The sequence below is a fragment of the Podarcis pityusensis genome, assembly GCF_964106645.2.
Source record: "Podarcis pityusensis genome assembly, chromosome: 2".
NCBI classification, from domain to species: domain Eukaryota; kingdom Metazoa; phylum Chordata; class Lepidosauria; order Squamata; family Lacertidae; genus Podarcis; species Podarcis pityusensis.
Genome location: NC_138029.1, coordinates 108,530,896 through 108,553,867, shown reverse-complemented (window position 1 = coordinate 108,553,867; position 22,972 = coordinate 108,530,896). Strand labels below are relative to the sequence as shown.

The 22,972-nt window shown below is 47.4% G+C and overlaps 2 protein-coding genes and 1 long non-coding RNA gene across 8 annotated transcripts; 2 read left to right on the top strand and 1 right to left on the bottom strand.

Moving 5' to 3' along the window:
* The first annotated feature begins 1,664 nt into the window (after positions 1-1,664).
* LOC308469968 (uncharacterized protein) lies at positions 1,665-18,905 on the top strand. 3 transcript variants are annotated; one of them, XM_080993125.1, is made up of 3 exons: positions 1,665-1,723; positions 8,349-8,530; positions 14,999-18,905. In XM_080993125.1, the coding sequence occupies exon 3, from the start codon at positions 15,009-15,011 to the stop codon at positions 16,053-16,055; it is 1,047 nt and encodes a 348-aa protein (XP_080849251.1). In that variant the 5' UTR covers positions 1,665-1,723; positions 8,349-8,530; positions 14,999-15,008; the 3' UTR covers positions 16,056-18,905. The 3 variants fall into 3 exon arrangements, with proteins under 3 accessions (XP_080849251.1, XP_080849250.1, XP_080849249.1); XM_080993124.1 differs by lacking the exons at positions 1,665-1,723; positions 8,349-8,530 and adding an exon at positions 11,442-11,999 and having other exon boundaries at positions 15,002-18,905; XM_080993123.1 differs by lacking the exons at positions 1,665-1,723; positions 8,349-8,530 and adding an exon at positions 11,442-11,999.
* Positions 2,239-11,400, bottom strand: LOC308469982 (uncharacterized protein). 4 transcript variants are annotated; one of them, XM_080993157.1, is made up of 3 exons: positions 11,317-11,400; positions 8,550-8,628; positions 3,931-5,187 (listed from the first exon to the last, which is right to left on the bottom strand). In XM_080993157.1, exon 3 carries the CDS (start codon positions 5,179-5,181, stop codon positions 4,198-4,200), a length of 984 nt encoding a protein of 327 aa, XP_080849283.1. In that variant the 5' UTR covers positions 5,182-5,187; positions 8,550-8,628; positions 11,317-11,400; the 3' UTR covers positions 3,931-4,197. The 4 variants fall into 4 exon arrangements, with proteins under 4 accessions (XP_080849281.1, XP_080849283.1, XP_080849282.1 ...); XM_080993155.1 differs by lacking the exons at positions 8,550-8,628; positions 11,317-11,400 and adding an exon at positions 2,239-3,264 and having other exon boundaries at positions 4,173-7,750; XM_080993156.1 differs by lacking the exon at positions 8,550-8,628 and having other exon boundaries at positions 11,317-11,336.
* LOC308470278 lies at positions 2,287-18,905 on the top strand. Its single transcript, XR_013982332.1, has 2 exons — positions 2,287-2,326; positions 17,634-18,905. It is a non-coding gene; the product is annotated as an uncharacterized lncRNA (long non-coding RNA).
* Positions 18,906-22,972: the final 4,067 nt, after the last annotated feature.

Here is a 22,972-nt window from a genome sequence, read left to right as displayed (position 1 = left end):
TGCCTGGCACATCCATGAACATTTATTATATATATAAGACCTTGATTTTTTTATTTCACGCGCATAGGATTGCAGCCTAAAGCCCTAAATGACCTAATATGGAGGGTACCATGCTCTTCCTTGTCCTTGTCCCATATGAGCCTCCTTGACTGCTGAGGTTGTCACTGAACATCAGCGTCCAGCGGGACAGGACCTTTTCTGCTCAGGCCTGTTCTCCTTCTGCTAAGCAGTAAAGCCATATTGATACTTGTATCATACAAGTTGTATGCTTTTAGGATGCCTTTTGATTACTGTATTATGATTTGGTTGACTATACAGTTTCAGGCACAGCTGATTGAAAGGGCCTGAAGACTTATTACTTTCTCTTGGCTGCGTTCATTATTATTCTGTTGTTTTTGTTCTGATTTTTTTGTATATAATTTTTATTAAATTTTCTGTTTTACAATTAAAAATATTCATTTAAACCACCCTAAAATATCAGTGACTCCCCTTCTTCTCTTTCCATGGTTCATTTCGCATATATAGTGGTACCTCAGGTTAAGTACTTAATTCGTTCCGGAGGTCCGTACTTAACCTGAAACTGTTCTTAACCTGAATCACCACTTTAGCTAATGGGGCCTCCTGCTGCCGCTGTGCCGCCAAAGCACAATTTCTGTTCTTATCCTGAAGCAAAGTTCTTAACCTGAAGCACTATTTCTGGGTTAGTAGAGTCTGTAACCTGAAGCGTATGTAACCTGAAGCGTATGTAACCCGAGGTACCACTGTATAGGGGTTACATTCCTGAAACTGTGAGCCCCCCGCCCCCGGTTAACTGAGCTCTCCGGGTACTCTGAACTGATTTAAGTTTCCAGATGGGTCCCCAAAGAAGGACCCATGCAGAGTGCATTGTAGCAATCTGCTGAGAGACCTGATCCATGCAGTAGAAGCCATTCCCTCCGAGATGGATATGGATCCACTGCAAAGGAGAGCTTCAGTTTCCTCCTTTCCCAAGAGGAAAGGCTTGTACTGAACCGGAGCAAGCGCCTCACGCACCCTGGAAAGAGTCGTGCCCCTTCCACATCGGAAGCTGCCCTGTAAAGAGGCAGACCATTGGTTCGTTGACCCCAGTACTGTCAACACGGACTGGCAGCAGCTCTCCAGATTTTCAGGCAGGAGTACGTAAGTACAAATGTATTTCTGGAAAATTGAGCAATGTGGACATTTAATAGAAAAAAAATATTTATATAGAGCATTTGTACCCCTCTCTTCAGCCAGAAATGCTCTCAAAGTGACTTACATTCGGAACCATTTTTTTCTTTAGTACAGGTTAGGTATGCTGAAATCAAAACCTGTATGATTTTGACCTATTTTGGGGTTTGGGAAACTGACTAGAAGCCGAACCCCATGATTTTAAATCTCATGATTTTCCCAGTGCATATAATGTCTTTGATTCGCGTGTACCGCTAATACTCTGGAGTGGATCGGGCTAGTTAAATACGAGTGCAATAAATATGATGTGATCACATAGCTCGAAGCTTATCTATTCCTATTTCGGCCCAGCGGCCGGAGGGTTAATTGTGAGAACACCCGGAAGCAGCGTCCTGGTTGCCCAAGTAAGGGCAGAAGCTTCCACACGGCTTCCGCGAATCTACTGAGCATGCTCGGGTGACAGACACGCCAGTAGCTGCTGTGTTCTGTGCACAGCTTGCGGGTCTTTCCGGTTTCCCCACGTTACCGCTGGCGGGTGAGTAAAGGAAGGTAAAAGTGCTGCTGGGGAACATGGAGATCTGTGGGCAATCGAGTTCTCCCGCACCAGCAAGGCTCCGGCACCCTTAACAGATTGCACTATAGGCAAAAAAAAAAAAATAGCACGTGCGGATCTTTCGCCCCACCTGGACTAATGTATTGTTTAAAAAAATCTGTCACCATTGTCCCTTCTCACTTTTGCAGGGGCTTAGTTATCGTCCACGTTTCACTCTGGATTGTACAGTGGTATCTCAGGTTACATACGCTTCAGGTTACATACGCTTCAGGTTACAGACTCCGCTAACCCAGAAATAGTGCTTCAGGTTAAGAACTTTGCTTCAGGATGAGAACAGAAATCGTGGTCCAGTGGCAGCGGGAGGCCCCATTAGCTAAAGTGGTACTTCAGGTTAAGAACAGTTTCAGGTTAAGAACGGACCCCCGGAACGAATTAAGTACTTAACTAGAGGTACCACTGTATTTTTTAAAAAAAAATGGGGCAGGGGGTGAAGGCAGGAGAGAGTTACCACCCTAATTTGTAGAAATTAATAAAGATTTGTCTTTGCTTTAGTTGAGATTCCTGCATTGCAGGGGGTTGGATTCAGTGACCCTTTGGGTTCCTTTCCTACATTACCTTGTCCAATCATAGAATTGTACAGCTGGAAGGGACCCCAAATGTCCTCTAGTCCAACCCCCTGCAATGCAGGAATCTCAGCTCGATCGTGCAAAACAGATGGCCATTCAACCTCTGCTTTGAAATCCTCCCAGGAAGGAGAGTCCACAACGTCCTGAGGGAGTCCACTGCCGAACAGCTCTTGCATTTCTTAGCTGGCTACACCCGCTAACCAAGAAGGAAGCAAACAGTGTTTTGTGTGACTCAACGTTTATTGTAGTGAGGAAACTCATACAGAGACAAGGGAGTCAGCAGTGGGTGTTTGCGCCTGTGAGACAGAGACCGAGATCCTATTACCTCTCTCCAGAATTTGCTCTTGCTAGTCTTCCTTATACAGGTTGTAGAAAACATGTGTTCCACATCCTAAACACATTGCCAGAAAGTTAATGCCACCAAAATGCATCCCACTTACATGGGAGGCATTGAGACCAAGTGACTATAGCCATGCCATAGTCCCCTTTATTCAACTACAACTTGCCCAAGTCAGTTCAAACAACCACAGGGCAAGCAGCATTAAAGGAGGCATGAACATCTGTATTTTTGCCTGTTGGGCAGGAGAAACGAATTTTAGTAGATGGTGCTTCTCAGCCCTGCGTGATAAGCTTCCATTCTTGATTCACCAACTCTTTGAAGCTCCTTTGTATCCAGTCACCCTCGGCAATAGTACATGCCAAGAATTAACTTGAAAAAGGGATTCTGAATAGACCTCAATAACTCATCAAGTTCCTACGTGGAGGAGGCAGGTGTGCGTTTATTTTGCAAGCAAGCAAGCGCTGAAAGAAACTGCAGGTGGGACTCTGAGGACCCACAGAATCCAGAACAACTTCAGGGTCTCCACAAAGACTCTCTCTGACAATTCTTCAGTGACTCTGTTGAGAGATGAAGAGCAACAATTGCATAGCGGGATTTTTCTAGCTGAGCATTCCATTTTGGAACAGCAGCTTAGATGCCTCCAGAACTTCACAAGCAGCCCATGAAGATGGTGGAACTTCTGTTTACAAAACCAACCCAGTACCGATGCCAAGGACAGACCAGAGCAGGAGCAGCCAACATGGTGCTGAAATGTGGACTACGACTCCCATCAACCCCGGATGTGGCCAATGATTGTGGCCAATTGGCTGTGGCCAGTGATCAGGGGTGATGTAGCCCAACAACATTTCAACAGGGTGCCACACTGGGTACCTCTTCAAACTAGAGGAAGAGTCATATGATTAAAATTCTACAAGGAAGGCTCAAGCAGTATGTGGACTGAGAACTCCCAGAAGTGCAAGCTGGATTTCGAAGAGGCAGAGGAACCAGAGACCAAATTGCAAACATGCGCTGGATTATGGAGAAAGCTAGAGAGTTCCAGAAAGACATCTACTTCTGCTTCATTGACTATGCAAAAGCCTTTGACTGTGTCGACCACAGCAAACTATGGCAAGTTCTTAAAGAGAAGTGAGATTACAGGGCCTTCTCAGTGGTGGCACCCGCCCTGTGGAACACCCTCCCATCAGATGTCAAGGAAATAAACAACCATCTGACTTTTAGAAGCCAGCCCTGTTTAGGGAAGTTTTTAATGTTTGATGTTTTTAATATTCTGTTGGGAGCCGCCCAGAGTGGCTGGGGAAACCCAGCCAGATGGGCAGGGTATAATTTATTAATTATTATTATTATTACTACTACTATTATTATTATGGCACCCACCTGAGAGGGGCCGGAACTGAGTTCCAGTGAGTTCCCACTGGAAAAAAAAGCCCTGCTTGTGGTATAAATACACACACACACACCAAGTTACCTGGGTTGGGGGCATTCAGCTCAGCCTAGCAAAGTCTCCTTGTTCCGTTACTCCCCTTTCCTTTCGGAACACCTGGTTTGTGGAGGTACAGATGTCTCTTGAGGGCGGGACGGTGGAAGAAGCCTTTGTTGCACTCATTGCAGACGAAAGGCGGCTTCTTAGAATGGATCCTCCGGTGCCTGGCCAGCTTGGAGCTGGAAATGAACTTCTTGCTGCACTCGGCGCAGCCGTACGGCTTCTCGCCGGTGTGGGTCCTCTCGTGCGTGTTGCGGCTGGACAGGTGGCTGAAGCACTCACCACACTGGCGGCAGGCGTGGGGCTTCTCCCCGGTGTGCGTCCTCCGGTGCCTGTTGAGATTCGAGACGTACCGGAAGTTCTTCCCGCAGTGGAGGCAGCTGTAGGGCATCTCCCCGGTGTGGACTCGCAGGTGCTTCACCAGGTCGGAGCTCTGCGCGAAGCTCTTCCCGCACTCGGGGCACTCGTACCCCCAGGCCGCGCCGCCGGCCTGGTGGCTCCGCTGGTGGATGAGCAGGCTGCGGTGCTGCCTGAAGGTTTGGCCGCACTCGGAGCACAGGTAGGGCATCTCGCCGGTGTGGATTCTCTGGTGAATGAGGAGGTTGGAGCGCTGGGCAAAGCATTTCCCGCACTCCGAGCACAGGTGGGGCCTCAGCCCGGCGTGCAGCTGCTGGTGTTTGAGGAGGTTCGAGCTCTGGCGGAAGCACCTGCCGCACTGAGGGCAGTGGTAAGGGGTCTCCCCTGTGTGGATTCTCAGGTGAATGGTGAGGCTCGACTGCTGAGTGAAGCGCTTCTTGCAGCTCAGGCACTGGAAGGGCCTCTCGCCCGTGTGGATTCTCTGGTGGGTCAAGAGGCTCGGGCCTCGGCGGAAGCTCTTGCCACATTCCAGGCACTGGTAGCTCTTCTGGGCTGGCTGGGCTATGGAAAGAATGGCGGCCTCCGTCTCTACCTTGATGCTGGGCTGCCCTCTGGCTTCGTTGCTAGGGGGCTCCATTGTTCCCTGAAATTATAGGGAAGGATGGGAAGTCTGTTATTATTATTATTTGAATTATTTGAATTTATATACTGCCCTATACAGCCTCGGTCCAGTATACCTGAAGGAGCGTCTCCACCCCCCATCATCCAGCCCGGACACTGAGGTCCAGCGCCAAGGGCCTTCTGGTGGTTCCCTCACTGCGAGAAGCCAAGTTACAGGGAACCAGGCAGAGGGCCTTCTCGGTAGTGGCGCCCGCCCTGTGTAACGCCCTCCCACCAAATGTTAAAGAGAAGAACAACTACCAGACTTTTAGAAGACATCTGAAGGCAGCCCTCTTTAGGGAAGCTTTTAATGTTTAACAGACCACTGTATACTTTGTTGGAAGCCGCCCAGAGTGGCTGGGGAAACCCAGCCAGATGGGCAGGGTATAAATAATAAATTCTATTCTATACCCAGAGGTCTCACGGAACAAAACAATTGAAATAGTAACCTGGTTTATGTTAACATTTGCAAAGTTTCCTCCCTTTTTTCCTTTGTGAAAAATTAATAAATAACAGCAGCAACAACCGTTTATTTGTACCCTCCCCATCTGATGCGGTTGCATATAAAAACGTAATAAAACATTTTAAAAAAACTTCCCTGTACAGGACTGCCTTCAGATGTCTTCTAAAGGTTATATAGTTACTCATCTCCTTGACATCTGATGGGAGGATGTTCCACGGGACGGGTGCTACTACCAAGAAGGCCCTTTGCCTGGTTCCCTGTAACTTCACTTCTTGCAGTGAGCCAACCATCAGCAGGCCCTTGGTGCTGGACAACAGTGTCCGGGCTGAACAATGGGGGTGGATAAACGGGAAGAGAGAATCTGCATGCAATTCAAGAACCAGAGAACAGAAGAGGAAATTGCAGACATGACCTTCTTCCCCTAGTGGAGCTTCCCAATAGACAGAAATCCATCAGGTGAAGCCTTCTCTAACACTGATCAAGGAAGGGAAAGTTTCAGCTCCTTGGTTTCTCCCCATTTGGTAACTGGTAGAGGCACAGGTATTAAAAGACGGTCAGCTTCAGTCTTCAAGGAACCTGGGAGAGGAAGGAATCTCCAGCATCTCCTGATAGGGCTGGGAATGCCTCCTATCCAAAACCCTAGAGAGGCACCTGCCGGACAGTGTAGACAACTCTCAGCTGATTCTGTATAGGCAGCTTCCTTAAAGAGAATGATTCCATGCACATGGGGAATGACCTCTCCTCTTCAGCTAAACCTTTGGAGAAAGAAGTGCTCCCAGTGAGCTATACATGCAGATTAGGAGCAAGTGAAATAACCACCTGGCAAATGAGAAATATTTGTTGTAATATACAATGACTGACTCTCACTTGCATTCCTGGAAACGTTAACCTGAGTCCTGAGCTCAAGAGGCCGGTGGGTGTAGCTTAGCAGGCTCCCAGCAGCCTTTCTCCCCTGCAACCACGTTTCTTGCTCTCTGCTCTTCTTCAGTGAAGCTGAAGTGAATGAAAACTCTCTAGAAAATCTTTTTACAGCCTGCATCTTCGTTAACGCAAAGACTGCACGATTGTTTTGTAATGGAACCAAGTTCTTTCCAAGTCATTTGGAACCTTCTTCTTTATTTTACTGCCAATGTGTGGATACTTCTTTGCTGTAACTTGTGGAACTCTGAGTAAAATCTTCACTTATTTCCAAAGTTGAGGGTCTGTGATTTATTCTAGCCTAGTATTTTTGTGGGGAACGTTTGTTTAAAGGTGGGTGACGGTGATAAAAATCTAAACAAGTTTTAATGTGCTTGGAGCAATCACCATTGTGCTAATTCCGAATCTCCCAAACCTCTCTCTCCAACAATATTGTGGGGGTTATTAGAAACAATGGGCAAGAGAAGCTCTTTAAGAAGCCAATAGATCTCTTTCCATGAGTTCCCTGGGCTCCAGTTCCTAAAAGTGCACATGCCAACCCATACACGTCTTTCCCTTTTATCTAGGCTCCCCATTTAACTAGAGTTGGGGGCCAGGCATTGTCTGTTGGAAACAAACACTTTGCATGTTTCCCAATAACTTAAGAGCCCTGCTTGATCAGGCCTTTGGCCCATCTATTCCAGCATACTTTTATCAAAACGGCCAACCAGATGCCTAAGGGAAATCTGCAAGCAGGATCAAAGCATAACAACACCCTCCCGCTCTGTGGATTGCAGGAAGCATTTCTGCTATGGAGGCCAAGCTGCTAAAAGCACAGAAGCCCCTTTGAACCAGAATGGGAAATATTCACTTTACCCTACCAGTGCTTCTCTGCTGATGAGCAGACCGTGTTGCTCTCCCCACCTGATCAGGGGGCAAGTGAGGAGCAGAGAGCAGTCACTTTGTTGTGTGGGAGGCCGCTAGCCCTTTAAGACCAACCTTGGATGACTGGCAACTGAAGCTCATTTGGCGCACTTGTGCAACCAAGCCGCTTCCTTTCAAAACTGAACTTTTTTTGCAATAGGGAAAGCAATAGGAAAACGCTCCGGAAAGCCAGCTATCAAACCTCCCCACAAACGTTGTGCAAACAAATCCGTTTGCAAGCTGAATAAAGAGGCGGTTTGGAAAACGGTGAACGAGAACGAATGAAATTATGAATGAAGATGGTGCACACTTGCATGAGAGTATACGGGGGTATTTAGCATGCAGGGGAATGAGCTTTGGGCGTGTGTTACAAATAATGAATGGGTAAGGAGAGAAACAGAAAAGGGGTGTCCTTCTCCATATGTACCTCACTATCGCTTCCCCTTCTGCTAATACTGCCCCAGCCTTCAAAAAAAGTTACCCTCCCCTGTTTCAAAGGGATGGGCCATAATTAGTGGACGGCATCTGTGGTTTTTTTCACATGCAGAATATGCCAGTTTCAACCCCCAGCATCTCCAAGTAGGACTAAGGTAGAGAGCCCTGTCTGAAATCCTGGATACGAGCTACTACCATGGGCCACAATGAGCTGCAGATGGACCAGGAATCTGACTCAGTGGAAAATAACTTCCTGCATTCCTAAGGCAGAAAAGTCAAGGTCTTTTTGATAAAAACAAAGAATGCAGGAACAGAGGCAGGTGGGAACCCCATATCGCAGTGCCTTCAGAATGAAGCAGCCATGGGACACAGAACACAGAGGAGAAAGCCTTAATATAAGCTACTATTTTTTATCACCTTCACAGGTCACAACAATTGAAACCCAATACTCAGAACGGTTTAAAGGAAGCAGAGAAGCTCCCAGTTTGTCTTTTGGTTCCTTAGGGAAACGTGCAGAAGGAACAATTAATTGGAAACACAGTATCAGCAACAATAGGCAAAGTTAGAAAACAGCACCTCCTTTCAGAGGCTCTCAAATAAGGAGCAGGTAATAATATCTCACTCACCTCAGTCTGTTTTTTTCCTCTGTAGCTACTACTGTTTTCTGTTGGCTTCTCTTCTAGGTCAGGGTCTTCTAGAAGAGACCTAAAAGTGGGATGGGATGAGTTTTATAGACCTTCTAGGGTGGGGTTGTGTGCTAGCAGGTGGCGGAAGGCTTTTCCATAAGCTGGGCCAGTTCTGCAGAAATTTCTTAAAGTAAAGTGACAGAAATGAAAGAGAAACGATAGAGCGCAAGCATAATGGATAGGTTGTTGATGGGGGTGGGGTGGGGGTTCAGACCCCTGGAGAAAAGCCCCCTCTCAGTGTGTGTGTGTGTGCAGAGGATACAAATTCAAGGTTCTAAAAAATAAATAAAATAAAATAAAATAAATCAAGATTTTAAGCAGGGTGGGAGATTTCCATTTTTTACTTTTACACAGGAGCATGAAAGAAAATTTAAAAAAGAAGGGTGAGAGTAAGAAGAAAGCCATTTTGGGGGGGGGACAGATGAAAAACTGGGGAGACTCGACAGAGGGCTTTATGGAGTTAGAGGTGCCTGCTTAATGGTACCTGCAATAGGTTAGGAGCTGTCACCTGTTAAAATTAGACCCCTCTTGAAATATTTAAGATATGCAGGATGTACAGTGAAATCCCATGTATTTCTACTCAGAAGTAAGTCCCACCGAGTTCAATGGGGCTTACTCCCAGGTAAGTGGGCACAGGGCTGCAACATCAAGCAAGTGAAGTCCCCTCTCCCTTCACTTTCTCTCATGCCAGGAAAAAACTTCACTAGCCATATGTAAGAATGTACACCCATCTACCCAGGGGGGAAAACCCTTATGCAGATCTTAACATCCTGACTGGGACATAGGGGAAGAGCAGCCCTTGCACATATCCCCCCCCCCCCAATCACTGAATCACAGAATTGTAGAGTTGAAAGGGACCAAGAGGGTCATTTAGTCCAACATTTTGCAATGAATCTTTTGTCCAATGTGCATCTCGAACCCACGACCCTGAGATTAAGTGTCTCATGCTCTACTGACTGAGCTGTCACAGCTTTCTCTACCAATTTATTTTATTGTTCTTGTTTTTTGTGCACGCCCCTTGGATACATTTGGTTGCAGGGCAGAAAGAAAGAAAGAAAGAAAGAAAGAAAGAAAGAAAGAAAGAAAGAAAGAAAGCCTATATTCTGAGATATGGAAACTCTTGCCCCAGAGGAACAGACACCACACATTATCAAACTGGAAGTGAGTCTTAACAAAACAAAATAAATAAAATAAAATAATAAAGAAAATCCTTCCAGTATCACCTTAAAGGTAAAGGTACCCCTGCCCGTACGGGCCAGTCGTGTCCGACTCTAGGGTTGTGCGCCCATCTCACTTAAGAGGCCAGGGGCCAGCGCTGTCCGAAGACACCGTTTACCTTCCCACTATAAAGCGGTACCTATTTATCTACTTGCACTTAGGGGTGCTTTCGAACTGCTAGGTGGGCAGGAGCTGGGACCGAACGACGGGAGCTCACCCCGCCGCGGGGATTCGAACCGCCGACCTTACGATCAGCAAGTCCTAGGCACTGAGGTTTTACCCACAGCGCCATCCGCGTCCCAAGTATCACCTTAGAGACCAACTAAGTTAGTTATTGGTATGAGCTTTCGTGTGCATGCACACTTCTTCAGATACACTAGGTCTTGTACAACCTCTAGCCCAACTCCTTTCTCCATAACAGGAAATCCAAGGCTAGAAGGCATAGGGCAGGCCCAGGCTGCATGATATTCCATATTCTCCCATTCAAAGCTGCCCAGTCTCTGAAATCTGCAGGGAGGGGAGGCCCATCACCCTCACAGACACGCTGGGTGGAGGGATGCAGGACAGAGCCTTCTCGGTGGCTGCTCCCAGGCTTTGGAACTCCTTCCCTCAAGAAACTAGACTGGCTCCCTCTTTGTTCTTCCACTGGCAGGCGCAGACTGCCTTGTTCCAACAGGCCTTTGGGAACTGACAGCTTTTAAAAGAAAAACCACACTGTTTTCATTATCTGCATTTCCACAGAGTTGCTTTAATTCTGTTAGAGTTTAATTCTATTAGCGTTTACAAGAAGGGAGATTCTGGCTAAACATTATGGAATAACTTTCTGGTCTCTCTCTGGAGGTGGTGGACTCTCCTTCCTCGGAGCAGAGTCTTCAGGTAAAGGGCCTCGGCCCAGTGAGGGCCTTCTGGCTGTTCCCTCACAGCAAGAAGCAAAGCTACAGGGAACCAGGCAGAGGGCCTTCTCGGTAGTGGCGCCCGCCCTGTGGAACGCACTCCCATCAGATGTCAAGGAAATAAAAAACTACCTGACATTTAGAAGACATCTGAAGGCAGCCCTGTTCAGGGAAGTTTTTAATGTGTGTCATTTTGATGTATTTTTAATTTTTAATTTTTGTTGGAAGCCACCCAGAGTGGCAGGGGAAACCCAGCCAGATGGGTGGGGTACAAATAATATAAATTGAGATATGTTGAGATTCCTGCATTGCAGGGGGTTGGACTAAATGACCCTTGGGGTCCCTCCCAACTCTACGATTCTAATTGCTTTTTAGCTGTTTGCATTTCATCCGTATTAACCCAGTCTGCGGAAAAGACAGGACATTAATATTACCAAGAATCACAGAGCACACACATCCCCACAAATAATGCTTGTCTATCAGCCTGTGTTCATGTCCAGACACCTGGTCTCTTTAGACTGAATGACCAAAACGCACTCATGCGGCTGCAACTTTCTTGCCGAGCCGGACTCTCTCACACACAGAGAGAAAATTACCCCAACGTGGAAAGCTGTTCCTACACGGCTCCCTGCGTCATTTGCCTGGGGTGGGAGGCAGAGATCCTGGCTTTGTGCATTAATGCAAGCGGGGGGGGGGGCCAGCGGGGTTGGTTTTCTTAAAGGCAAACGTGCGCCCAAAGTTGGTGCGCCGTCTTCGGGGCGCGCGCCAAGCTGTCCTCCTCCTCCTCCTCCTCTGTCTCCCGGCTCGGAGCTTGGCCGGGTTGCAATCGGGAATGGACAGCCGGCAGGAAGGGGCTGGAGCCCAGCGCCCGAGTGGGAGGAGCCGCTGCGGGAGCGGACGACGCGGGGGCGAGAGAGGGGGCGAGGAGCGGATCGAGGCCGCTGGGCTCCCGAGGCGCTGCTGGGGAGGTTTGCGCGCAAGGCGCACGGTCGGGTGCGCTCAGCCGGCGCTGGGGCCGCTTTTGGAGAGGGCCCAAACCAAGACCCCTCTCCTTCCAAAAAAAGACCCCTTGGCTCCTCATCTGCTCCTCCCACCCTCCATCCCTGGCTTTACCAGAGCCCGAGGGAGATCGGGAAACTGTCTCTCTCTCTCCTCCTTCCTCCCACATCCCCGCGGGGGGGATCTGCGGCTCTTTAACCCCTGAGCAGCTGGAGCGACGTCCGCGGTAAATGCGGCAGGAGAAGAGGGAGACTTGGCGAGGGTCCCACCCCCACCCAAGGCAAGGGGAAAGCGCTTTTCTTCTTCTTTTGCACTCCTGGGGGGGTGCGACGGGGCGGGCATCTCCCGGCACTCGAGGAGAAGGGGAGGGAGGGAGGCGAGGGATCCCGGGCAGGCTGGGCTTGTGATTCTTTGGGGTACGCGCTGCAGCCGGGTGGGGTGGGGTAGGGGGGTCTCGTCGCGATGGTCTTCCAGTCAAGGGATCGAGCATCTCCGCCGCTCGCTTCCGTACTTCTTGCAGCATCAGATGTCCCCAGACCGCTCGCTGCACCACTTGTGGGGAATGAATGGACAAAGGAGGAATCGGACGGTGGGTGCCAGTCCATGGGTGCGAGTAGGTCGCTTCAGGGCAGGGATCTCGGGGGCGAGGAGACGCAGGAAGGTGGCTCCTGTACCTTTAATAGTTGTGTAGCGGAGGGAATGTCAGCAGATGACATTGCTACAGCTGCTGCAATTGCCTTTTCCGCGCTGCTGTTAAAGGCGCACGAGCCCCCTTCTCTCTTTCCGCCTAGAGATCCCCATCCAGCCTAAGCACTAAGGATCATTCTGTAGGGTGAACAGATGGAGAGAAGGAAAAGGAGTTTGGCCAGGGGCGGCTTGCCTTCCTGGCAGTGCGAGAAAAGCCATAGAGTTGGAAGGGACCCGAGGATCATCTAGTCCAACCCTCTGCAATAAGCAGCTGTCCCATATGGGGTTTGAACCTGCAACCTTGGCGCTATAAGCACCACGCTCTGGCCAGCTGAGCTATCCAGGCTGAGCCATTCCAGCTGAGATATTGGGACCCTTCTCTTGTCTGTCACATTTCTAGCCTCCCTTTCTTCCAAGGAGTTCAAAGTGGCCTATGTGGGAAAGGGCTGTCACTCAGTGGGCAGGACACCTGCTTTCCAGGTAGAAAGTCCCCAGCCAGGTTCAGCCACTGACATCTGCAGAAAGGTCTGGAACTCTGGAGAGTCACTGCCAGTCAGAGTAGACACTAATAAGCTTTATGGAGCTAGACGGTCTTATTCAGCATGACTTTATTTATTTCTATTAATAATTTCCACATAACAAATTATCAAAACATATCATATTCATTATTTTTCCCCTTTTTTCCACCCCCCTTCAAACCCCTCCAAGAGACTTCCCTCAGCACCTCTCTCTGATTTCTCAGCACCTATTATTCTCTGCATGTTCTAAAAATTATACATATCCTTACATTATCTGTCTACCATGTTACCAACCAATAAGTTTGTGTATGTTTATTCAAAGCCTGCCAAGGAGTCCAATTCATTTTGTTATCTTTTTAGATGAATTGTGAAAAAGCTCCCATTCTTCCTTAAAGTCCCAGTTGTCCCAGCATAAGGTGACTTTATGTTCTCTCCTCGTTTTATCCTCAACAACAAGCCTGTGAGGTAGCTTAGGCTGAGAGAGCGTGACTGCCTCAAGGTCACCCACTGGGCTTTGTGATGGAGCTGGTTTAAACTTGGCTTTCCCCACTCCTGAGCCTAAATATGCATGACACAAATGAATGCCTAGAATCCTAGCATTATAGAATTGGAAGGGACCCCAAGGGTCATCTAGACCAACCCCCTGAAATTCAGGGATCTTTGCCCACAGCTGCCCCAGCGGCCACCAGCCTTCTGCTTAACAGCCAGACTCACTGACCCATTGTGCCACTATTTCCCCGGTTTATAACTCCTCCCTCCTTTTACCTCTGTTGTCTCCTCTAGGTTGAATTTCAAATTGTGGGCTCCTCCAGGCAGGGATCTTACTTGCTTGTGCTTTGTGAAGCACCGTGCATATTGACGACGCGGTACGATTTAGAAGATTATAAAAATTCTGCAAAAGATTTCCATCTCCACTCTCGCCCAGCCTCAATTTTGTAGCATTTGCTTATGGAGAACCTGGATTGGCTGTGCAACAAATATGACTGCACTGTAACTATGTCCTTAGACTTAACAGGGAGAGTAAGAAAAGAGGGAACCTGTACACTTACTGGGTTAAAAACAAACAAACAGCTGGGTTAACATAAGAAGAAAGCCAGTGGCCCGTCTAGTCCAGCTTCCTGTGTTTACTCTGGCCAGACATACACCTTTGTGGACGCTGCAAAGGAGGACCTGAGCAGAAGAGTCCTCTCCCTTCCTGCTATTTCATATTCAGAACCATTGTACTGTCTCTGACTGTGGAGGCAGGGCATAGCCATAGCCATAGCTGGGGTTCTGTTTAGCATGTTGAATTGCTAGGCACTAAAAGGACTCGGGGTACAGCACACGGCAGAAATGGGCAGAAAATGTATATCGTATGCTTATAATAATTTATACCCCGCCGTCCCCAGCCAGAGCTGGGCTCAGGGCAGCTAACACCAATAAAATCACAGTAAAAACATAATAGGGGGAAATGAAAAAACAACAAACCAATTTAAAATACAAGTTAAAATGCAATTTAAAATGCAGCCTCATTTTAAAAGTACGTAGCTGATAAATCAAGACCATAAGGGGAGGGAAACATAATGGTCAGACTGAGTCCAAACCAAAGGCCAGGTGGAACAGCTCTTTCTTGCAGGCCCTGCAGAAAGATTTCAAGTCCCACAGGGCCCTAGTCTCTTGTGACAGGGCGTTCCGCCAAGTCGGGGCCAGTACTGAAAAGGCCCTGGCCCTAGCTGAGACCAATCTAACCACCTTGCGACCTGGGACCTCCAAAATGTTGTTGTTTGTGGACCTTAAGGTCCTCTGTGGGGCATACCAGGAGAAGCATAGATACCTCTGGACAACTGATAATGGCACTTAATAGCACTGTGTTTTCTGGTGGTTCTGAACACCTTGTAAACAAAAGTTTAAATGAAGATGGGAAGGGGGGCAGTAGTTTTGGGGTCTGGGGCAAAAGACCCTCCAGGACTTTCAGACTCCCTCGGTCACCCTCTCAAACGATGCCCCTGGTCAAATGTATGTCATGGACCTGAAATGGATGAAGGACAAGTGATTTGGAGTAAAATCTCAGACTTGGGGATCTGTTCTTTCCCAGCAGGTGAAAAATGCTGAGCGAGAGCGAGGCACAGACATCTCTCCAGGAAAGAACCGAGCAGGAGATTCTGCAAGATGCTTTGCCAGAAAAACCAGGTGCCGACGTTTCCGAAGGCCTGGATCGAGAGGAAGGCTGCGCGATTCAGTGCAGTCCTGAATTGCCGCCGGCGTGCCCGCCAAAGAAGAGGAAGCGCAAGTCCTCCCATCGCGAGGAAACTGCCCTTGATCTCAGCAAGAGAGCAGTGAAGAAGAAAAAGGTCCCCCAGCCGGCGAAATCCTACAACTGCCCCGATTGCGGGAAATGTTTCAAGCGGTGCTCCCCTCTCATAAGGCACCGGAGGACCCACACCGGGGAAAAACCCTACGTCTGCCGTGTGTGTCTGAAATGCTTCAGCGACGGCTCTGCCCTCGTGAAACACCGGAGGATCCACGCGGGGGAGAAGCCTTACACCTGCCCTGAGTGCGGGAAAAGCTTCTCGCAGAGCTCGACTCTTATCGCACATCAGAGAATCCACACGGGCGAGAAGCCCTACAAATGCCCCGTGTGTGGGAAAGGCTTCAGCGTCAGCTCCAACCTTGTGGCTCACCAGCGGATTCACACGGGGGAGAAACCTTACGAATGCTCCTTCTGTGAGAAGAGCTTTCTCGTCAGCTCACACCTGATCAGGCACCAGAGAATCCACACGGCGGAAAAGCCGTACATTTGCCGGGAGTGCGGCGAGTGTTTCACGCAGAGCTCTCACTTGGTCGTCCACAAGAGAATCCACACGGGGGAGAAACCTTATCTGTGTGCCGTGTGCGGGAAGAACTATCGGGGGATCTCGGACTTCATTCTGCACCAGAGAATCCACACCGGTGAGAAGCCGTACACCTGCCTGGAGTGCGGGAAGAGCTTCCGTCAGAGTTCGTGTCTAACGAAACACCAGAGAATCCACACGGGAGAAAAACCATACGAGTGTCACGAATGTGGGAAGAGCTTCAATCGGAATTCGCATCTTACAAGGCACCAGAAAATTCACATGGGGCAGAGGAATGCCAGGCAGGTGCTTATAAAATAAAAGTCTTCCGTTCCAAAATGGAAAGTTAGGTTCATTGTCATCACTGGCATTTGACAAGGAGAAAGTCTAGCTGGTGGACATTACCCTGTCTATTGCTGTAGCCTTTGTTGTACCATCCTACACCATGGATGTCTCTAAAGGAATCCAAGATTTCCCCAGAACCATAGCTGTCAACTTCCCCCTTTTCTTGCAAGGAATCCTATTCGGAATAAGGGAATTTCCCTTTAAAAAAGGGAAACATTGACAGCTGCGCCCAGAACTTGATCTGCTGCTGCCGTTAACCTTGTTTGATGAATATGGTTAATCTAATTGTTGTTGCTTTCAGAACAAGAGTTTTTGGGGCAACTGTATCCCTGCATTCATTACAGAAAAGCTGTGCCGGCTTATAAATTTTCCTCTTAGACTGTAAGGCGTGAGATGCTCTTAATGGTCTTCCCGGGAATTCATGGAATGTCTTGCTTATTCTTAGGAGGCGAACTTGAAATGGACACTCTCATGATGAGAATTCTAGTCTTCCTTCCTCTGGGGTATTCAAATGCACCTAGATCGCACCATTCCACATGATAAGCTGGGTTTGAGGAAGAAGAAGAAGAGTTTGGATTTGATATCCCGCTTTATCACTACCCGAAGGAGTCTCAAAGCGGCTAACAATCTCCTTTCCCTTCCTTCCCCACAACAAACACTCTGTGAGGTGAGTGGGGCTGAGAGACTTCAGAGAAGTGTGACTGGCCCAAGGTCACCCAGCAGCTGCATGTGGAGGAGCGGGGACGCGAACCCAGTTCCCCAGATTACGCGTCTACTGCTCTTAACCACTACACCACACTGGCTCTGCACAATCCCTGTTGCAAATGCTCTGATTGTTACTCGCAAGCCCCTTTTCCGGTCGAGGCTAAGAAGGGAGGATTTGCCAAACTCTACACAACAAGCAAAGGCAGAAGTTGAAGGACATGGGTCTTTGTACATCAGTGGTTCCCAAACCTGCCCCTGCACTGCCTCGCCGACCGCCTGAAAATTGCTTCAGGTCTTAGTTGACCACCTACTGATTTTCTTCTGCCTGTCGTAGCAATTGTGCTGTGCTAAACACTGAATGGTTTTCCGTTGCCTTTTCATTGCTTCTGTCAAATTGCAATTTGAATGCAATAATATACAATGTTAGAAATAAGAGACGCAATAAAAAAAGATACAGCTGAAAATTACAGCAAATGTTTAATGTTGACATGCTGCAGACCACCTGGATGAAGCATGGGGATCACTCGTGGTCCACAGACCACAGTTTGGGATCGCCTCTTCCAGATCAAAAACCAGCTTGCTATATCCAGGAGCAGTATAGCTGTCCGCCCTCTCTAACCTCACCTTCTTTGGGTTGCAATTCTAAATTCCCTTTCTAGGGAGTAAGTTACAAGAAAGGAGATTCGGACTAAACATCAGGAAGAACTTTCTGACAGTTAAGAACTGTTTGACAGTGGAACGATCTCCCTCAGGAGTTGATGGACTCTCCTTCCTTGGAGGTTTTTAAGCAGAGGTCAGATGGCCATCTGTCAGGGATGCTTTAGATGAGATTGCAGGGGGTTGGACTAGATGACCCTTGGTATCCCTTGAAGCTCTACAATTCTGTGATTCGGTCTGCTGTTCTTAACACCCAGGAGAGTCTGTAGGGGAGAAGGCATTTGGGGTTTGAGCCACTTAGGGCTGCAAACACTATCATCAGCACCTTGAGTTTTGCCTGGAAGAAGAAGAAGGGTTTGGATTTGATATCCCGCTTTATCACTGCCCGAAGGAGTCTCAAAGCGGCTAACATTCTCCTTTCCCTTCCTCCCCCACAACAAACACTCTGTGAGGTGAGTGGGGCTGAGAGACTTCAGAGAAGTGTTACTAGCCCAAGGTCACCCAGCAGCTGCATGTGGAGGAGCAGAGATGCGAACCCAGTTCACCAGATTACGAGTCTATCGCTCTTAACCACTACACCACACCGGTTTTGGAAACAAAGTTGCTTGCAGAAAGCTTTGGTGAAGGGCAGAAATGGCTGGCATTTTGCCCTCTGTATCTTGTTGTTGCTCCATTGACATTGATAAGGACCTGTATGCCACCTGATGCCAATCGCACTTACACTGAAGTAACTTCCCCTGACCTCGCAGAAGCAACTACAGATGGGATGACAGTAGGAATTGCAGAGGCTTAGGGGATGTAGAGTATATTATGTGGAGAACTGGTTGGTTTCTCTTACTGTGAGCAGTGAAAGATGAACAATTAAAGAGATGTTTGTCAAAGTAATATGATTATGATCTTTCTGCAGTGCCTTTAACAAATGCATCACAGACAAAACATGCAGCTTGTGTCATCTCCATGCTGGAAAAGCAGCACCTTCTGAACTTCTGCCTGCTATACTGGTGCTAAAGGATGGAACAAACAAACCAGCAGCCCTAGTTAGTGCAAACGCATTTAACTGTTTCCATTCCTGTGGAGCACCGATGAAAATGATTGAAGCACATATTTTCTTGCACCTGTTATTTTAGAAGAAAATGAACTAATGAAACTCCACTCTGAAGCAGAACAAAATATACAATATCCATGTTCATGGATCATGAATCCATGGTTCTCATTCACACTGTTTAGGAATGTTATCAGTTTGGATTGTGGGTTTTTGTGTGTGTGTGTATGTGTATTTTCCCTTTCAGTTTTTATGCCTCCCTCCTTCATTTGTGGGGAGATAAACGTGACTGGACTCCTTACATTATTTTGGGAAGATTTGAGTTTTTAAAAACCAGGCAAGCTGTGAGTCTTGCCACATTTACAATGGTCACAAATAACCATAAACTGTATGATCATTCAATAAACAAATGCAGTGCTTTATAGTGTGCTTTGAGTCTCATAATAATCTTCTGAGTAAGGCTGGGGGAATGCAAATCCCTCGATCTTGATGAAACCTACAAAACGTTGCCAGATTTGAAGTGGGAGGTTTGTGCTGTGCTTTTCAGTTTATGAGAAAGTGAGAAAGGAAGTACCCATAAGAAGAGCCCTGCTCCATCAGCCTGAAAGCCCAGCTAGCGCAGCATCCTCTTTCCTGCAGTGACCAATCAGAAGCCTCCAGGAAGCCCACAATCAGGCCATGAGCTCAGTAGCCTCCTCTTGCTCTTGCTCCCCAGCAGCTGGCATTCAAAACTTTGCTGCCTCTGATCCTGGAGGTGGTAATGATAATAATAATGATAATGATAATGATAATAATAATAATAATAATAATAAAATTATTTATACCCTGCCCTCCCCAGCCAAGGCAGGGCTCAGGGCGGCTAACAAGCAATAATAAAAACAAGTTGAATGAATACAACTTAAAAACAAGATTAAAATACAACATTAAAATATTGAAACATTAAAATGCAGCCTCATCACAGGAGGAGAAAGGAAAAAGGAAGAGGGGGAGGGAATCAAATTGGCTCCAAGCCAAAGGCCAGGTGGAACAACTCTGTCTTACAGGCCCTGTGGAAAGAAATCAGATCCTGCAGGGCCCTGGTCTCATGAGGCAGAGCATTCCACCAGGCCAGAGCCAGTGTTGAAAGGGCCCTGGCTCTGGTTGAAGCTAATCTATATATATTATATAGATTATAAATTATAAATAAAATAATAAGTTTTATTTATACCCCGCCCTCCCCGGCCAAGACCGGGCTCAGGGCAGCTAACACCAGGTATAAAAACAATTGATTAAAATAAAACTTAAAAACAAGATTAAAGTACAACATTAAAATGCAGCCTCATTTCAGTAGAAACTCAAATCAAAAACTTTTTGGGGATGAAAACGTCAAATCTTCACCAAGGCCAACTATCCAGACTGGTCCTATGTGGGCCAGAAAAAAGCCAGGGAAGTCCCCAAATAGGAGTTCCATCACAGAAAGAGAAAGGAAAAAGCGTTCCACCAGGCCGGAGCCAGTGTTGAAAAGGCCCTGGTTCTGGTTGAGGCTAATCTGACTTCCTTAGGGCCTGGGACCTCTAGGGTGTTGCTATTTATGAACCTTAATATGATACCCTTGGCATGACTAGTAACCATGTATAGACTTGTCCAATTCTCTCTCTCTCTCTCTCTCTCTCTCTCTCTCTCCTCCTCCTCCTCCTCCTTGAAGTCCTGCAACTTGGGACTCATCTACACAGCTGCAAACAAAATGTTTTAAATGTGTTGTCAAGTGCAGTATACAAATGTGATGCTAGATGGCGACAGTGAGCTAGGCAAAATTCAATGTCTTTTTCAAAACCTTTTTAAAAAAAGCATTTTCACAGGGTTTTTTTATAGGTGCGTAGATTCCATCTTGGTGGCCATCTCTGCCCCGGCTCAGGGGCAGAGTGTCTGCTTTGCATACAGGCAATACAAGGGTCCAATCTCTTTCATTTCTAGCTAGGGCCAGGAGAGGTTTCTGTCAATACAGTACTGAATTGACTAGATCAATGATCCAACCTGTGCTACAATTCTAGGAGCGTGTGGGCCCTTCACGCATGCCCTTCACCTCCCTGAAAAACGAGATAGAAACTTATGCAGGACTCACATTGAGGGTTGTTCAGAAAATGTTTAAACGGTTGATTCAGACCACATCAAAGGTTTCTTTGGGCAGCCAAGAGAAGCACCCATTTATTATAAAACAACAAAGAAATTAATCATCAGCTGGATAATATGGTGCAGCATAAACATAAGGTCACAGGTGCATTTAAACCAATAGCTTAACGCAGTCATCTTCCTAGCCTAAAGAAATGAGAGACCCTAGTCTACAAGGAAAATTAAACACTGGAGTTATGTCACTCCTAGGAAATAGAGAAAGACTGCAAAATTTCTACCTACAGTGTGATTGGCAAGGCTCTTGCCATGCCATTCATTTTGTTTCATAAAATTTATATACTGCTTGTTTTTTAAAAAATAACAACAACCACAACCTGAAAGCGGTTTATACATGCGAAATACGGTATATGGTAGAGTGGAGAGCAAATGTATATGCCTGGGTGCATGTATTTGCAATATTCCTTCCAGATGGGCTTCAAGATTATCATCTTGCCTACATGTGGGACAAATTCCAGCATGCAGGGAAGGGAACAAGCTTTATTTTACAAATCCCTAAGTGTCCTAAATGAAGCCTACGAAGGCAGCAGTGCTTGTTTGGAGTCACACTCATCCCTAAGGAAACGATTTAACGGGTTTTCCTGGTTGCCAGAGCGTTTATCAATGCAAGCACCCTTCAAGTCTCTGCAATCAGAAAGCCTGTTGTTGCATTGTGTGCCACAAACTGGGTCAGGGCTACAGAGGGACTGGTTTTCTACTGCAATGCAAGCAAGACTGATGCCCTGATCCATTGCAACGGACCAAACAAAAGTCAGGAGAAGCGTTCTCCCGTCGCATTTGGTATATGGCAGCTTCCTATCTTCTAGGTGCAAGGATCCAGATATGGCAGAGGAGAAGCCAACCAAGTCAGGAGAGGCAGCTACAGAGGTTGCTGGACCCAGGTCCCAACTTTCAACTCGGCATTGAACCAGAACCCCAAAAGGCAGAGCCTCCAGGTTCTGCCAAGATACCAGAACCCTCAATGTCCAGAGACTTTGCGTTCCGCAATGCTTGTTTGTAGGCACAGGGCAAGAGACCAGCTCAGAACTGACCCAGTCTTTGGCTCCAGCCCCAGAGGTTGCCCCTTGAAGCTCTCCGCTTTCCCAGGAACTGGCGGTGCTGCAATCAGTTGGATGTGCGATGCTATCAGACCAAGTAGTCTGCACCCAATGGACCTGTCCAGGGTCCTGAAAGGCCTTTAGATGGCTGCTCTTTTTTTGTCCTCTTCCCTCAGGGATGGGGAACCTGTTCCCCAACAAAAAAAGAGCACAAGAATATTAAGAAAGGCCCTGCTGGATCAGGCCAATGACCCATCTAGCCCAGCTCCCAGTTCTCACAGTGGCCAACCAGATGCCCGTGGGAAGTCAGCAAACAGAGCCTGAGCACAACAGCACTTGCTCCTTCTGCAGTTTCCAGAAGGGTCTCCATTGTCTCCCAAGACACAACAGATGCCAACCAACCAACTTCTTACGTTCTTATATTCTCCCACACAGAGAGCATCCATGGTGTCTCTTTCTCCCCTGTGGGTTCTCAGAGCTGAGCTGACAGTGAAGCTTCTCCCACACTAAAGACACCCACAGGGTGTGTCTCCTGTGTGACTTTTCCTCCAATCCACCTAGGACGTCTCCCTCTTATGGGCTGAGTCATGAGGGCAGAGCTCTGAACAAAGAGTTGCTCATATTTGCCACACTTAAACCATCTTTCTCCATTTATTTCATTCAGGGCGCTTGTGGCACTTTACTAGGGTGACTGGATGGGAAGGCAAAGCACACAACCGAGATGATATTTAAAGCACTTTTTAATCCCACCTCCAAAGTGTCTTACAAAACATTTTTAAAAAAACAACCACACTAATAAAATATACAATTCAACAAGGAAGCAAGGGTCAGCATCCATTCAACAAAGCGAGTAACTCAAATACTACTTTGAAGTGGCACTTAAGTGCTAGCAGTATTTATCACCTGGATTATGGTTTGGATTTTTGTAACTGAGCCCAGGATAAATATTACATAAAAAACCATTTACTGCAACACTTGTAAGTGGCCGCACTTGGAATACTGTGCACAGTTTTGATCGCTGTGTCTTAATAAAAGGATATTGTACAGTTGGAAAGGGTGCAGGAATGACAACCAAAATGATTAGGGCAGGCATAGGCAAACTCGGCCCTCCAGATGTTTTGGGACTACAACTCCCATCATCCCTGACCACTGGTTCTGTTAGCTAGGGATGATGGGAGTTGTAGTCCCAAAAATCTGGAGGGCTGAGTTTGCCTGTGCCTGGATTAGGGGATTGGAGCAACTCCCCTACAAAGAAATATTACAACATTGGGGAGAGGGAATAAATA